Source organism: Anguilla rostrata, chromosome 7, assembly GCF_018555375.3.
Source record: "Anguilla rostrata isolate EN2019 chromosome 7, ASM1855537v3, whole genome shotgun sequence".
NCBI classification, from domain to species: Eukaryota; Metazoa; Chordata; class Actinopteri; order Anguilliformes; family Anguillidae; genus Anguilla; species Anguilla rostrata.
Genome location: NC_057939.1, coordinates 33,156,146 through 33,174,366, shown reverse-complemented (window position 1 = coordinate 33,174,366; position 18,221 = coordinate 33,156,146). Strand labels below are relative to the sequence as shown.

Sequence of the window (18,221 nt, the reverse complement as noted above, 5' to 3'; positions counted from 1 at the left end):
GCTAGGAAAGCAGAGCTAGCATTCTTCCCCTACTGTCTAGCACAGAGCACAGAGCTTCATACAAACCACAATCCCATCAGAAATTAAACAGATCATTTCAGAATGGCCACTCTGTGCACCAAAACATCATGGGTGAGTTATGCCCTCACCCACCAGAAATAGACGTTATCTAAAAAGGACAATGTAGGCTCCACCAATCGCTGAACAATCACAATTCTAGGCATTATGCTGGACAGAGCTTGACTGAGTGAATGCAAAAAAATCGTAACCCTAGCCAAATATCTATTTTGTCAAAGCACTGGGCAACTTCTGCCAAAACAAGTGGAATGATGAAAATGATTATTCTCTCCCATTGCCCCCCCACCCCCCATAAAAAAAGTAAATTCCATTATAATAAAATTAGGAGAATATTGTTGCATGTTAAACATGAATAGAAAATTGTTTATTTTGAAGGTGTGCAATAGAATTCCCACAGGCTGAAATCATAATCAAATTTTGAATTAGCCTATAATTACCCATTTGCACTCCTTTGCATTCACATGCCAGCCAGTGACTACTAAATCTCCAATTATGAGCCTGATGCTGTAATTTTTACAAGTGCTTATATAATATTGAGGTTGTACAGTTATGAAAATTGCATATATGGCATACATTGGCATAAATTATTACGTTAAAAGTATTTTTGTAAATATCCCATTTTTACAAATGCCACTGTATGCCTATGTTTGCAAATATATGAAAATGTATGCAATGTATGGACTATGCCTTAATAGTATGCATTAAACTGCATATATGAAAATACACATAGATGACATGCTTTCTAATCTATGCATTTTAGACATACATGTGTGTTTACATCATTAGCTATTGATCCTATTTCATACTTTATTTCAAATTCACTGATAATTTGAGGGCTGGATGAAATTACTGAGCAAATGAGGGGACATATGAGCAGGGCAAGCTAATAGGCACTAAAAAGGCCAATATCGGGAAGGCACCACACCACAACACAATGGTCCCCTTCATGGCTGAGGCAGCCTCTCCAATCTGCAATTATTTCCCTTTGTCTTTACAGCCTGAATTACACATTCAGTACATTTCGGAAGTGGAAGTCAAATGCAACCAGCTAATCCGCATGTATCCCTCAAACAGGCCAGCATTTCTGTTCTGTTAGCATTTTGGCCTGTGGTTAGAACAGACTTGTGCTTTAATGATAACCATAGGACGTTCTCTGATAATGAACCAGAAGTATATCTTCCAGTTATTATATCATCTAATTGGAACTTTTGATAAAATGTATATGTATAATAATTTACAAAAATAATGTTTCAAAGAGGTCATACATTAACCATATAATATTCTCTTACATGAAGACTGAAGACCAAAGGTGGGCAGGTGAGTCAGGCTCAAAAAACAGTTCAAGACTAACACGTTCAATGACAAGAGACTTGTGTTGCTTTGCAATTTCTTTAGGTAGTGGGTTCTGATAAGATTCTACAACGCTCAATGCATTTTAAAGTTGCTATAGACCGACAGAATTTGCATTGATTATTGCTGAAATTTTGTGCATGCTGTGCTTCCAGTATTTGTGAGCTATGTTGACTAGAAATCAGAAATGAGTGGAACACTGAGGCACCCATGATGTCTGGATTCATAATTCATTTAGTTTTAAAAACTGAATTTTACAATGCAAAATTAGTTCCACAAATTGAAGCCACACACCTCTAATCACTGCCTATGATCTAAGACAGTAATGAGTAATCGCTTAGCAAGAGGTTGACACAGGTGGAATTTCCCACACTGACACATGCTGTTTTCAGTGCATAGAAAAGCTAAGCACTGGGAAGTAGACATAAAACAGCACCTGCATAAAAATAAAATAATACTGCTAATACAAATAATTACTAAAACAACAAAATAGTACGCAGTACTGTAGGGTAATAAGGCAAATTAATTTAAATAAATGAAAATGCATTTTTTAAACTTTAAAGTGTTTAAATTTGATTATAGTCAAATATTTAACAGTCTTATCGATCATCCTTTGGTGGTGCTTAGTAGGGGTGTGCAGAGACGTCATTATCTGTATCTGTATCTGTTCAACCAACAAAATTATCTGTATCTGTATTCGGATAGAAGACAGGAAGTGGGCGTAGTTTATACCGGAAGTCACGTTAAATCAGGCAGATGTTGTATTTTCTAACCTAATATTCATTGGCAATGCAATGCAATATAATTAATTATGTAATATATTTCCACATCCTCATACTGTACTTTTCATCTCTCTCTCTTTTTTTTTTAACTAAACTAAGTTTTATGAACTGTCTGCACCCCAGCCACCCCCCCCCCCCTTTAGTATATTGAACAATCAGAAACAGAAAAAAATGTTTTATAAATCGAAAGATTCTGTTTTGCATTGGAAATAGGAACTATTTACAGTAAAGATATATAGAAACATATCCTTCAGTTGAAGGGAATAATCTTAAATTTCAATGATGCTGCGTTCGCGTTTCTTGATGTGTTAATGTTACTGCAGTTCGCTAGGGAAACGTGAATTACTACTTTACAACAGTATATAACAGTAATAGCCTACACGAACTTTTTTGCCTGTTTTATTTTTATTTATTTATTTATTTATTTATTTATTTATTTCCCCTACTGAACTAAGTTTGGATAGACTGCAAACCATCTGATGTCCTCATATTTTCCCTTGGTGGCAAAGTCTGTTACCATGAATGGATTTCGTGTTCATAGCCAAGACCTATGACTGATACATACAGCATTTTACATCTTAAACGGATGAATATTGACTGAAATACAAGGTAAAACGTCTGGGTTTTTTAAATGGAGGAAATTAACACATACAGCTAAAAACTACAGGTTGTAAGCTTGATTTTGATGTGTAGGTTGCGGGGGTTTGAAAGAAATCCAGCTGCCACACAAGGCTTGTGTCTCGCTAGCTCCCGCACCTCCTCCTCGATGCAAGAGTTTCCCTGAGTGATAGCCGGGAACGGTCAGCTCTCAGCCCGCTGCCTGCTGTGTGCTGACTCAGTGGGGGCGACTACAGAATATACCGTTATATATATATGTATAACCTTTCTATAGTAAAATGTTTATCTGCATCAACAGAGTTGTTAGCTTTCTGGACAATATTTTGCCTCTGTTCCAGAACTCCTCAATTGTCAGTGTAGTGCCTAGTTCATGTGCCAATTTGTAATCAGTTACTTTGGAATAATCATCAAATCCTGTAATCCAGCAGCAGTGTCTCGTTAGCTTTATGGTCAAGCCCGAACCTGGCTCTGTCGCACTCTTTAAAAGTGCTGTGCAATGCAAATTTCTGCTTGGACAATGTTTAAAAATCTTTTTGACTTCTCACACAAATTTGTCAATGTTTGGGAAATTGTGAGCCAAAATGTGTATTTGTCATCAGCCTGCAGCCTGTTGTGCTTCTGTTTACATTGTTTTTGGGGAATATCCCCAACATTAGTTGCATGCCTATTTTGAAATGCCTGTAATTTAGTATTGTCAGTTTTTTCAAGTGCAATTTTTCACTGAAAAATGAATCATATCACAGCTGACATCTCTCCACAGATCAATTCTGTTTTGTTCAGTAACACAGGATTCCCTTCATAGTTTATTTTCATAACTTATATTTTTGTCTGTAAATGTCAATCTGTTGTTTGTTGTGCCTGAGTGGATTCCTTGTAAATTGCAAAATAAACTGATTCTAAATGTGCAGTGACGCTAAACAGGAATTTACTGTTGCCTCAAGTCACTCAAAGACTTTTTTGTGTTTGACAGGTCATCCATGTTACGTTCCTTCCTCTCACCCAGTGTAGTCTGTTATACTGTATTAGATCAGCTAATTGCTTTCATGAGGGTCACAACTGATCACTAATTGTATAATTAGTCAGGAGATTGTATGAGAAAGATGTAACTGCTGATAGTAGAAGCAGAATGAATTATGAAGGATACAGGAATATTTTATCTGCTCAATTTCAATCAAATACCCTGATATAAAAGCAGAGAATGTGTACTTTGACCACATGTGAATTGTTCAATTACAAGAATTAAATTGAGAATAAAACATGGAGCTCATTGTAAGTCAGACAGTGATCATTAAATTTATTTTAAACCTAATTCAATTCCTACAGGAAGATGTAGCTCAGTGGCTGAACAAGTTAGACTAAGCTTATAGTTAGACCGCATTACCAGCTACAGCTATGTTTGTAAAACAGTTGGTAGCTAGATAAACTGGCAGCTAGCTGGTAGTTGGTAACCTGATAGAGCTGGAAGCTGGTAACCAGTTACATCTGGGTTTTTGACAATAGCTGGTAGCTAGTGACCAGCTAGAGCTAGGTGGAACAGCTAGATTAAAAGTCAAGTACATTCAGCAAGTGCATCTCATCTCAATAAGAGTCAAGACACCTACACCTCCAGAAGTCTAAAATCACAGAAATGTCACAAAATATGCAACTCAAGATGTGGTTCATTTCATGGCCGAATTTATAGAAAACTGACTGAAAAATGTTCATAACTTACTCAGATCTTATTTGTATACTTTTGTTGTCATCATAAATGTTGTGCTGATAAGTATTTCCAAATGTGATCTTATTCTCTGGGAATTTTGAATATGTTGGCACAAGTACCACTAGATTTTCTGTTCTTTGTGTTGGCATTAACCTGTATCTGGCCATAAAATTGCAGTACAAAGCCTAAATTGTCATATGTGCATCTTTCATGCTACTGAATATACCTGAGGTGTACAACTAGGGCGATATACATTTCTAGTTATCATGCCAACTTCTGGCCTTAATTAATTACTCTGAACATTTATGCCATCTGACATTTTAGCTGCATTTCTTTATAAGCACATGGATGGCAGCCAAAAACTGTTCTTGCATCCCTATATGAAACTTTTTACTTTGATCTAATCTATGAGTGAATCAGTGTTGGTGTAAACACCAGTTAGCTCATTTAGCAAAGGAAGCAAAAACCAAAACCTGCATACACACCGATCCTTCAGGACCGGAAATGCCCACCCTTCTAATATACTGAAGATAAATGCCTCTTTAATTAGGGAAACAAATGTTCTACGTCAAAATCAAAAACTAATTTTACACTGCGTGTTTGCAGTGACCCTAGGGAAAGAACCTAAATCTATATTCATCAAATTATAGATGAACTTAATGTGAATTTACCAAATTGAGCAACTTCAATTGGCTTCAGCAAGCTGGTTGCCATCTCGTACAGGCATGCCAGCAAACCAGTTGGTCCATCATGAAACAAATTAACTAAGCTGGACAAACAGCATACCTAAGCTGGTCCACCATAAGCCTGCTTGACCAAGCTCGTTCATCAGTATAATGAAGCCTGTCTACCAGCTAAAGCCAGCACAAAACAGGCTGGAGGCATTTACAGCATGGTATACTGTAATTTGACAGATATTTTAAGAGCTTAGGGGTTTTGGGGGCTTTAGTGCCATGTAAGGAAATCCATAGTGTGTCAAAGTACTCTGTTTTCTGTATTCTGGTATGTTAGGAATTTTTTGGTTTGTTGGTGTGCAGTAATGTGACAGGGACTATGCTGCCACAGAATCCACCTCCCCCCTTCACTAATCAGAGGAGTGTGGAGGTCAGTGCTTGATGAGGACTCATGACAGGAAATATTTTGGTGGTTGCTGACTCTAGATGCAGAGACAAGAGAGTAAAAGAACAGGAAATCACCATCAAACCCCCTCCTCAATTGCTTTCTGGCATAGATTAAATCCTGTACTGTATCTCCAGCTCAGCAAGGAATGGTATGGAGTGACTCCACAAACACTTTTCTGGGAGAAGAACAGGATGCAACCAAACTGTGTCATCATCAGGATACCAACTCAAAAGGCCTGGAATTGAAGGTCAAGGGGGACGTTGTTCGCCCTCTTGGAACCAAATTCTAGCTGCCTCCAGTGTTAGCTAAGTGCTAACGTTAACTGTAGTATATTATAAACTAAGCGCTTTACGTTAGAAAGTTAAAAGAGGCTTTTTTCCTCTCCGGTTTCTACCATTAGCTGTCCAGAGCCATCTCGTGTGTTTTTAAGTTGTGGATTGGTCTCTCTGTAGCATATCATAACTATTGTTAGCTAAACAGTTTGCCTCCGTTGTTAAGTACTAATGTTAAATATAGTAGTTAGTCTAGTATTATAAACAGATTCCAGATAAATTTTGGGTATATTTTGGCCTGTGACAAAATATTATCTAGCTAGTGTTTCTTTTCTTTGAGTTACTGGCATTTAGCAAAAGCTAAGTTAGCTGATTATAAATCAGATTGATTCCACACCTGGTCGTTCTTTTGTGTATAAAATAAACGCTTAGCTAACATTACCTGGGAAGTTAGCTAAAAGAGGCTTTTTTCCTCTCCAGTTTCTACAGCTTGCTGTCCAGAGTCACCTGGCGTTTTTTTAAGTGTGGTGTTGCTGACTCCGTCTCGGCAGTAACTTTATCTTAACTTAGGGAGAGATAGGGAGATAGTTAGGGGTTAAAATGTGTCCAAAACTATGTGAGGGGTGTAGAATGATCGCTCTGCTGGAAAGCGATTTTCTTGGGCTGTTCGTCTCTCACCGTTGTCAGCTTATTAAGCATCTTGAGAGCAAGATTCGTGTTCTCGAGAGCCAACTAGCTGAACCATCACATAGTTCACAATTGGAAGAGTTCCCAGAACTAAATAGTACGTCCTTTAAAGACCTGGTGTGCACGCCTAGGCCGGGAGGGGGGAAGTCTTCAGAACAGGCAGGGAGAGACAGTTGGGTGACAGTAGGGCGTACGCGCAGGAAAGGGCTTGCACACCACATAGGGGCGGCATCTCCAGAGGTTGTGGTGTCCAACCGATTCCAGCCCTTGCAAGAACTGGACCTGGCCCTTGACCCTGAGAATGGGGGGACTGATGAGCCTCAGGGTACCCAGATGGCCACATCCTCCAGGAAAAGGGAGTTATTGATATTGGGGGACTCAATTTTTATAGGGGTAGACAGCATAGTCTGTTCGTGTGACAAGGAGTCTCGCACGGTGTGTTGCCTGCCTGGTGCCCAGGTAGGAGATCTCCTTGAACGCGTGGACAAGCTCCTGGCCAGAGAAGAAAGGGATCCAGTTCTCATGGTCCACGTAGGGACCAATGACATAGGTAAGGGCATGTTTGAGGTCCTGCAGGACAAATTTGTGGAATTAGCAGAGAAGATTAGGAGCAAAACCTCCACGGTAGTCTTTTCTGGAATTCTACCTGTACCACGTGCAAGCAGAGGGAAGCAGAACTTTATCTGGAGGTTTAACACGTGGCTACAATCCTTTTGTAGGAAAGGGGGGTACAGGTTTATGGGGCACTGGGATTCCTTTTGGGACAGGAGTGAGCTGTACAAACTAGGGTTGAGCCGAATACTCGGATGAAACAAGTATCCGGTACGGATAATGTACTTTTTACGAGCATGAGTACCATTCGAGTAAAACGTGTCAATATCCGTACTCGTGGTGAAGGAAAATCCTCATTGGGTAGTTGTGTCCAGTGTCCACATCGTTCCGTGATAGGCCAGCCAGACACAGAGCTCCTCCTCTACACAGAGCCTATACAAAGTTCACTGCTGTGCTGCGCCCACACGATGCAAAACAATCTTGCCATCGTAACAGCCACTCTGTCTACAGGGATCTATTATCTATTGTCATATATTTTCAATAAAATAAAGTTTGCAATTCTCAGATTTGGCTCAACACATTATTCTCACCATAGTTAAATACACATTTACTGGACATTCACACGTAAGCACATATTACTGATTACAAACAGACATGTCTAGCTTCTATCTTGCTACAGTGGGGTTAACTAGCCAGTTAGATAGCGACTACATGATAAAGCATGTACTTGTATTTCCTACATTTAGCGATCTCATACACACACTCTCCTAGCATCATTGACATCCTAGCATTCTTATACATCCACTGTACAAATGCAATAATACTTTTGTGCACATTTAGACGTTGTCGCTCACCTGAAATCACAATACATCGCCTACATTACATCGTGGTTAGCCAACTGTAACCTGGTGTGCGCTGTCTACTACTGTCTTCACACCGTCAATTCATTTCTTTTTTAAATTATAAAACCAGAGTAACGATAACAGCGTCTTTTACTGCTAGAGTGAATGCGTAAGTGAATGCGATGATAAGAAGATTTTCGGTTATGCTGAACTATAAAACGCTATTCCAAAAGCAAAATTAGACATGTTATACATCGTTAGGAAGCTTATACTCTCACCTACTGAATAAATGAATTGTCAATGAAGCCAGACTGTACTAAAAAGGGCGACAATGCCGTAAACGTCACGTGTGGTATTACGCACAGCTATTTTGTAAGGTACCCAGACATCACAAATGCGCGTATATTTCACAAAACGGATTGTCCAAGACAATGTATGACCACGCAGTCTCAAAAGGGACATCTCTACACATAAAACCAACGGTAAGGTTGTATATTTATTCCATATTTAGTCCCAGATATTGACTGTAGAATGACATGGTATCATTTTTAAAAACTTTGTCTCGTTTATTTTGTTATTCAGTGAGCAGCGTTTTGACTGCTGTTTTGGCATATCTTAGGGCTATTGTCGGGTTTATCTTGTTGCTATGACGGAATACGATTTTTGAGTGGTGAAAGAATATTTTTATGAATGCCCATATAGACAATATTGTCCATTAGCTGGGTGGGAGGGTGTAGTTGCAGATGAGACTGCAGGGAGGGGGTGACGCGTGTTAAACAAACGACCAGAGTGACAATGGTGGCACTGCGAAACTCCGTATTCGGCATAGTTGTCATGTATAGTCTACTAATGAAACTAAAACAAAGTGTTTCTGTTATTAACTCATACTTTGGTTGCAGTAGCACTGAATGTCTGAGTTCAGTAATCTCGGCGCACCGGCGTGCCAACCACTGGGGGCTTTACGCTGGTAAAAATACCAACTTCCGGGTAGGTCCCGCCCACTTCCGGTTTAAGCCCCACCCATTCCGAGTACGGATACGGATACAGATAATTTAGTTGGTTGAACAGATACAGATACGGATACAGATAAAGGTGTACTCGCTCATCCCTAGTACAAACATGATGGGCTGCACCTGAACCGGAGGGGTACCTTTGCACTGGGCCGGCGTATGCTCAGGGTAGCACAGGATTATTTAAACTAGCGACTTGGGGGGCAGGGAGGATAGAGAGTGAAATGGGTAGGGAGGCGCAGACTGCCCAGATGGAAGCTGTCAAAGCTACCTATAACAGTGAAAACATTAATAAAGTCTTTTTAAAGCAAAATTTTAGTAAGGGTGGCTTGGGACGGCGAGGAGTGAGGGAACAGGAGAGGATGTGTAGAAGCAATAGTCTGAAATGTTTTGTTTAAATGCTATAAGTATAAAAAACAATTTTTTGGAAATTGAGGCTGATATTAATAGTAAAGGCTATGACACAGTAGGGATAGTAGTACAGAGACATGGCTGGGTTAAGAGGATGGGGATGAATATAATATAGAAGGGTATAAACTTATTAGGAAGGATAGATCCAGTAAGATAGGTGGGGGTGTGGCTCTGTATGTAAAAGATAAACTTAATGTGCAAGAAATTCCAGAAATTGACCAGCTCATGCCTAGTGAGGATATTTGGATTAAGCTCATAGGGGAACATGAGAAGGGGCTTAACATAGGAGTGTGTTACCAACCGCCAGCTTCAGACAGTAGTGTGAATACAATGCTCTTTTAAAATATAAAACAAGCTTGCAGAGGTGAGACTATTATCATGGGCAACTTCAATTACCCCAGTATTAATTGGGAATTGGTGACAGAACAAGGAAAAAGGGAGGAGGCATTTTTAGATGTTAAAAATGACCTTTTTATGGCACAGTATGTCAGACAGCCTACAAGGGGGAAATCAATTCTAGATCTGGTGTTATGTAATGACTCTGACAGAATTTGTAGTATAGAGGTAATGGAACCGCTTGGGACAAGTGATCATTCCACAATTAGGTTTGATGTATTTTGCCAAACTAAGAGGGCCCCATCTAACTCCAGGATTTTAAATTTTAGGTGTGCCTACTTTAAAAAGATGTGATCAGAATTATGTAAGGTAGACTGGGTGCAACTTCAAATTGCAGGACTGTGAACGAAAAGTTGGTCAGGTTCAAAAGGGTTATACTTGATGCACAGTGTAAATTCATTCCAAAGGTGTGGAAAAGTAAGTTGAAAAAGCAGTCTCCACAGTGGATGAATAAATCTATATGGAAGAGTTTGAGGAAAAAGAATAAACTGTTTAAGATTTTTAAGAAATGACAGTACTGAGAGTAATAAGGCTGAATATTGTAGTATGCGTGCTAAGGTTAAAAAAGAACTAAGGGTAGCCAAAAGGCTCTATGAAAGGCAAATTGCAAAAGATGCTAAAAGTAATCCTTAGCATTTCTTTCAATACTGTACTAGGAAAAGGAAAGTTAAAGAGGAAGTTAAGGGCATTAAAAAATACTGACGGAGCATTGCTTTATAAGAATACGGATATTACTGATGCCCTAAATGGCTACTTTGTTGAGAGTTTTACCAGAGAAGAGGTTACTAATAGACTGGAAGGCATATTCAATGCTCATAATGTCTTGGCATATATTGAGATAGGTGATAGGTTCCCAGTTTTATTTAGTGTATATATATATGTATATTATATGTAGTGTATTGTGTTTCCTTTTCATACCATACTGTGTCTGTAGTTTGCTTGCCTCTATGTCTAGCACCTCTGTAGCGTGTCTCTGTATAACACCTCTAGTGTCTGCGGCAAGGATGTCACATTCCTATGCTAAATGGCTGCGAGGGTTCCCAGGAAGGGACAAGACCATTTGTCTCCGGCCCGCCACTTAACTCAACCTTTTGATATGTATGACTGCAAACTGTATATCTAGACACCACACAGCGTGATCGGCAGAGATTCTCTCAGCGCAGCGCCCGAATGTGCTGGGTCTGTCTCTCCCTTGCGCATTGAATTAAACATCAAATCCTCTGAGGAAACTTTTTTCAGCGTGTTCTTCATCGTCCTGCATTTGACTCCACGAATAAGGGCAAAATATCCTAACATAGGGGATATAGAAGTATTAGGTAAATTAGATAAACTAAAGACAAATAAAGCAGCAGGCCCTGATGGCATATACCCAAGGGTAATAAAGGAGTTAAGTGAGATCATTTTTAAACCACTGGCAAGTATTTTTAGACAGTCTTTAGTAACTGGAGAAATACCGAATGACTGGAAACAGGGTATTGTAATACCAATATATAAGAAAGGGGACCGTACTGATCCAGAAAACTACAGGCCTGTCAGTTTAACTTGCATCACATGAAAAACTAGAATTATTTCTTGAAAATAATTACAACTTAAGGGATAGCCAACATGGTTTTTGCAAGGGAAACCATACCTGACAAACCTTTTGACATTCTTTGAGGAAGCTACGAAGTGTTTGGATGGTAGCAGGGCTTATGATATTATATACTTAGATTTCCAAAAAGCATTTGATAAGGTACCACATGACAAACTCATTATCAAAATGAGGACATTAGGAATTACAGGAGGCATTTCAGAGTGGGTTCGGAACTGGTTATGGGATAGAACACCAAGACTCTTTTTACACTTGGTTTTAAAATGTGTCTTGGGCAATACAGTAGTGTAAACGCTAATGCGTCCTGATGCGTCCCCGACAAGGACGTAACAGGAAAATACGTCATCAATGCAGGACGTGGTAGTTGTTTTGCAAGTTGCAAATGACTTAGTCCTGCCAATCTCAACAGTTGGAATAGCCCGTACATGTATATTAGTTCTTGAAACATTTTTGTTTTCTTAGCTAGCCTGTGCGAAATAAATCTGGCGCTCGTCTGGCGACCTTCTAGCGGAAATGACGTAGGCAGTAACGAAATCTGAACACAAGTGGTCAGCTGAACACCTTGGAGACGCATGATAGACACAGGTGTGAACGGCGATGTGTCTCGGCTGTCCACTTGTGTCCGGATCACCGACACGCATTTTAAAACCAAGTGTAAACAGGGTAAAAGGGTAGTAGTATGAGGGATATTATCTGAGCAGGGTATTGTGGGAAGTGGAGTTCCACAGGGATCGGTGCTGGGTCCACTGCTCTTCCTCATTTACATAAATGACCTTGACACGGACATTGAAAGTACACTAGTTAAATTTGCAGATTACATTACATTCATTTGGCAGACGCTTTTATCCAAAGCGACGTACAAGAAGTGCATTTTCATGATCGTAGACAACTGCTGAACACGGGTTCAGTAAGGTACAATTACTTATTTTGTACAGCTATTTCTAGCTGAGAACAATGAACACTATCCTGGTCTAACATCTGCAAAGCCAAACTAGGCAGAAGATTAAGCTAGAGTATTAGGACAAATACAATTTACCAAGAAGTGCAGGGATGAGATGATTACAAAACGGGGAGGTTTAGCCAACAGTTTGGAATGTACTAAAATAACCCAAGAAGATTTAAACAGAATCCAAAAGTGGGCAGAAACCTGGAAAATGAAATTCAATATAACTAAATGTAAAGTTCTACATGTGGGGAATAAAAACATAGGGCAGGATTACTTTATGGGTGGTACAAAATAGAATGTGCACATGTAGAAAAAGACTTGGGAGTAATAGTTGATGAAAGCCTATCAGGGTGTGGTCAATGTGCTGTAGCAGTAAAAAAAAAAAGCACATTGGACAGGACAGGGTGCTGGGATACATAGCCAGGAGTATTGAGTATTATGAGAGTATTATGTGCAGTTCTGGGGACGTACTAAAAGAAAGATATAGAGGCGCTGGAAAAGGTCCAAAGACGGGCAACCAGATTGATTCCGGGTAAAAAAGATAAGTGTTATGAGAAGGCTTGAGATGCTTGGACTTTTCAAGCTTAGTAAAAGGAGACTTAGGGGAGATTTGATTGAGGCTTTTAAATATATTAAAGGGATTAACAAAATGAAATACAGGAAATTATTCAAGTTGAGTTCGGTTAGCAGAACAAGGGGGCATAAATTGGCAAAGGGTAAATTTCACACAGATATTAGGAAATATTTTTTCACACAGAGAGTGGTCAATGTGTGGAATAGCTTGCCTGGACATGTAGTGGAGGCAGAAACATTGGGGGTATTCAAGGCCCGGCTTGATAAAGTGTTAGATACTACCTAGCTTTTAGGTAAACTAAGCATTAAGTACAGTTTAGTGGTAGGAATAGACAAGCAGTTTTGGGCTGAATGGCCTGTTCTCGTCTTACGACGTTATGTTATGTTATCAGCGAGGGTAATAAGTGTGTCCCTAATAACATAGTCATCATAATTTTGGAATATTAAGCATCAGAACATCCATTCTTATGATAATAAACATGCAGGAAAGAACAGCACCGATCCATCAACACTACGTAACTATGTTGGAACAAACTACCTCTCCTGCAGATAACCCCTCGTCCTGGATGCTGATAAAGACATTGTACTGGTGCACATGTCACATTGCTCTAAGGCTATGACACAATCAGTGTGGTGCTCTTCCCCTTTCCCAGAATGCCCTGACGTCTCAGCTGGAGTTTTGGATGAGGGTGCCTTATATGTTGCTTCTTTGTTCTCCAGTATATAGGGCACCTGGAAATGGTGTAAGATAAACTAAAACCTGTAGAAAGTATTTGGCTAAAAGTACCTCACAATTATAAGTCAGCGGTCACATACTTGGTTTGTTTTTAAGTGCTTGTGCACTTTTCAACAAACATTAACAAAATATTAACATCAATACTAAGCCCTACATAGATATACTGTACCTATTAAATACTAACCATAAAATATAAGGCAGTTTTTCAAAGAACAGGCAATCCCCCTAGTGGTCGGCACGCCAGCATGCCTAGATTGCTCTACTCAGAAATTAATTGCTCCTGCAACAAACTATGAGTTGAAAACAGAAACCCTTGCCCTCCGTATTCCCTATATATGGCACTACTTTTGGTATCAGCCATTTTATAGTGTGTCCCATATGAGAAACAAAATTGTAGCACACTTTATATTAAAATCTGCCCCACAATGCACTGAAAAATGTAGGGTACAAGCTCTGTACAAAATCCTACAATACACTGCAGTAGGGCTTTTAAGGTAGCTACTTGTATAAATGCAAGTCGTCCATAGTTATGGCAAATCATGAATTATATTTGCATATTCGATACAAAAAAATCACCAATTTTCGTTAGTGTGCCAAGTGTAACATTAACGGTTTTTCTCCGGAGAAGCTGCTTGCTAGCTGAAAAGCTAGCTAATCTCGGTAGCAGTGCAACTCAAGCAAAACATAATCTTCGGTCCATGATAAAGGATTTTTTGAACGGTATATTGCTATACATTTGGTCGATGCCAAGATGAATGAATATTCAACCGAGAATTTCATATATGCACGTACAGATTATATTTGAAAAATATTTTATTAGAACGCAACTTGCGACGGATATTCAAAAGATAGAAGCGGTGCAGGGTTATGAGTCCCAAACCAAGTGTTTGTTCTGCCGCTCACTACCTATGTAGTGTGCTACATACTTTCCACTATATAGGGACTAGTCAATGACTGAACAAGTTAGCCATTTGGGACGCAGCCTCTGTGTTCTATTTTCATTATTAGACAATATACGATAACTATGCCGAATACGGAGTTTCGCAGAGCCACCATTGTCGCACCAGTCGTTTATTTACCAGCACCACCTCCCTGCAGTCTCATCTGCAACTACACCCTCACCCATTACAAATTGGACAATAGTGTCTATCTGGGCATTCATATAAATATTCTTTCAGCACTAAAAACCGTACTCCGTCATAGCAACAAGATAAACCCAACAATAGCCCTAAGATATTCCAATACAGCAGTGAAAACACTGCTCACTGAATAATGAAATTAAAAAGACAAATTATTATAAAATGATACCATGTCATTTTACAGTCAATATCTGGGACTAAATATGGAATACATATACAACCTTACCATTGACTTTATGCATAGCGATGTCCCTTTTGAGACTGAGTGGTCTTATATTGTCTTGGACATTCCGTTTGTGAATATACGCTCACTTGTGACGCCTGGGTACCTTCCAAAATAGTTGCATGTAATACCACACATGCTGTTTACGGCGTTGTCACCCTTTGCAATATAATCTGGCTTGAATGACAATTAATGGATTCAACAGGTGACAGTATAAGCTTTCTAACAATGTATAAAATGTCTAATTTTACTTTTGAAATAGTGCCTTATAAACCTGCGCAACTGAAAGTTGTGAATCATCTTTGCCACCTTATGCATTCACTCTGTGGTAGCAGTAAAAAACACTGCACCTGGCAAAATGTTATTGATCAGTTTCATCTTATTTTGTGTAATATTATTATTATTGAGGACTTCTGAGAATAGCTAAGCCATATGTTTTCTGATAGACCTAGCTGACATAGTTTTATGGATTAAATCACAATACGAGAACGACAGCATTGATTCTCTGTCTCTGTCTTTATCTATTGAACACAGATATAATTTCATCATCGCTATGTAAGTATTACTGCTCAAAATATGTTGGTTATATACGTTATTTTTGAAACTGAGTGTCTTTAGACAGGTCAGTGGTATTTTATAATGAGGATATTTCACACTGTAACGAAGCGTTCGCTGGTAGCTCAGTAGTTGTTTGTGTTGCACTGGATATGATGTGAAAGCTGGAACATCGCCAAAAAGTGGTGGATGGTTGAATATTGTTTTACTGTCACCCCATCCTCATACAAGAAAACATTACATACTGTAGAGTACAGAAAAACATATTACAGTTAATGACTACACATTTAGGTACTTTACCACATTGTGTGACAATGTGTTTGCATTATTAATCAATGTTTCATCTTAAACCTTCATAAGGTGCGCATGTACATGCTTTGTAAAGGACAATAAGCATTTTAATCATTTTGGAGAGATTTTGGATATGTTTCAGGACCCCAAGATATTTTAGACCACTGTACTAATGGAAAGTCAGTAAGTCCTACTTGATCATGATGCAACAGTGAGTTTCTTCAGCGAAAACAGTTGATTTGTAGTGAAATACATGATTATGTTGTGATTTACAGTAATGCATAATTTAGACATTTTAGATAAATTTGGAGACACTGGGTACACTGGTTACTTTTTGCTTCATAGAGTAGTTCTACATATCCTCCCTTAGATTTTACGTGCTCGTGATCGAGGAGTTCTTTTATCCAAAACATGTATAGTTTAACCTGTTTTATAAATGGGATCTCTTAGTATTTCATCGCAAACTAAAAAAGAGCTAATTCATTTTTGCTTTTTTGCCTAGACAATTGCATTTCTGGGACTTTAGTTTATATTACAATTTAGGAATAAATATAAATCTAGTTAGTATTGTACAAATGTCTTGCTTTATTTAAGCCATTGTTCAAATCTCTGTGACGCTCACATCTGGAGTTACAAAGCTTTAAATAGGGTACCCCCTAAATCAGGGGTGGCCAACCCTGGTCCTGGGGAGCCGCAGGGTCTGCTGGTTTTTGTTTTCACCTTAAATACAGCAACCACTTAGACTGAAGAAACCAGGTGAGGTGAGTTAACTGTGTAATCAACTGCTATAATTTATCAATTAAGTGCAGAGTAAAAACTAAAACCAGCAGACCCTGTGGCTCTCCAGGACCTGGGTTGGCCACCCCTGCCCTAAATGGACAAGGATTGGCCAGATTTGGCATGTGCATGAGGGGTTAAAGTGTGATGTAGTAATATCTCTTTAGATAGCCACTGATTAATACATTACTGACTGTATTGCAATGCCCATTCTAAGATTTACATTGCTCATTCTTGAAAAGTCTCACTTCAGACAGTTAATGGATGCCAAGACAACTGATGAGGTAATGTGTTAAAGCATTTGTTGACGATCACAAGTTACTGTATTTCGGCCAGTCAGCATCTGTGTTAAAACAGGCCCTGAATATCAACAAATTAATAACAACCAATTTGTAGGTGTTAATATTTTTTTTGCTGCGACTGCAGCTCTATAGCTGTCTGTCGGTCGATCAATTAGTTGGTCGGATGGTCGGGTGGGCGGTTGGTACACAAAAAGTGTCCCACCCCGTAGCAGCCACAGTTTTCGCCCCAGGAGGCTGAAATTTGGCATGGACGTTGGTCATGACCGAAGGTAGAGCTGAGTAACTTTCAAGGCCGATTGACTTAGAGGGGGCGTGGCGATGGGTGTGGCCTACCACAAAAAGGCGCATAAATCCTGAATGGATTCACAGATTTGCACAAGATTTTGTGGAAATGCTGGTCATGAGCCAAAGAAGAGGTCACGTGTTTGTGTGAGAGTGTGTGCGTGGATGCATGCACACACGGATGCATGCACGTGTGCGGTGCAGCTATTGGGGATTCGTGCTTGTCTTAAGTATTACTTAACTGGTAATTCATAGGCCTCTAATAAAGTGCAAATTCCGGTTCTCACCAATGACAATGAGGGTATAGTTTATGTTGACACTGCCAAAACCATTGGTGGCCTTGCAGACAAAGGTTCCAGCATCCTCTGCCTCCACCTCCTTGATCTTCAGACCCTGGGGAAGGACGCGGAATCGCATCCAGCCGCTGTGTATGTTGCGTCCATCTTTTGTCCACATGATGAGGGGAGGCGGGTCGCCCTCTACAGGACATGGCAGCTTCATGGTGCGTCCGATTCGCACTGTCTGCCGATGTGCGATTTTCTCCGCCACCCGTGGGGGACCTAGGAGAGATAAAGCATATGTTGTTTAGCTCACCATTCCCTATGCACCCATCTGCGATTTATGGCCTGACCACACTCAACCTGCCTGATCTCATCTGATCTCGGAAGGTAAGTGGGACCTCACCTTGCCCATACCAAGATAGGTTTAAATCCCGGTTCAGCGACTGCAGTTGTAGCAAGGTACACAACCGGTAATGCTTGAGTAAGCATTCACTAATAAATGGATCAAATGTATGCGAACCCTGCCCTGGAGGAATAAATCCATAAACATGCACAAGAGCACATAAGTTCATAGTGTTGGCAGGCATGTACACAGTCTGTAACACGCACACACACACACACACACACACAAATGATCCATGTGGATTGTAGGTATCATGGCCTAAAAAAGACATAAACTTCAAAGCCCATATGTCCACCTCAGTGA

General features: G+C 39.7%; 2 protein-coding genes across 5 annotated transcripts in view; one reads left to right on the top strand and one right to left on the bottom strand.

Annotated features, from left to right (window-relative positions):
* Positions 1-18,221, top strand: part of LOC135258590 (uncharacterized) — a 614,972-nt gene that overhangs the window by 190,013 nt on the left and 406,738 nt on the right. The window lies entirely within an intron of this gene.
* The window catches only part of fgfrl1a (fibroblast growth factor receptor like 1a), a 350,100-nt gene that overhangs the window by 115,217 nt on the left and 216,662 nt on the right, over positions 1-18,221 (bottom strand). For all 4 annotated transcript variants that reach the window (XR_010331013.1, XM_064341982.1, XM_064341984.1 and 1 more), the window contains one exon: positions 17,522-17,794. Coding sequence is in view for 3 of the 4 variants with exons in the window: in XM_064341982.1 (XP_064198052.1) it covers positions 17,522-17,794 (273 nt within the window). In the remaining variant the exon portion in view is untranslated. The remainder of the gene's footprint in view (positions 1-17,521; positions 17,795-18,221) is intronic.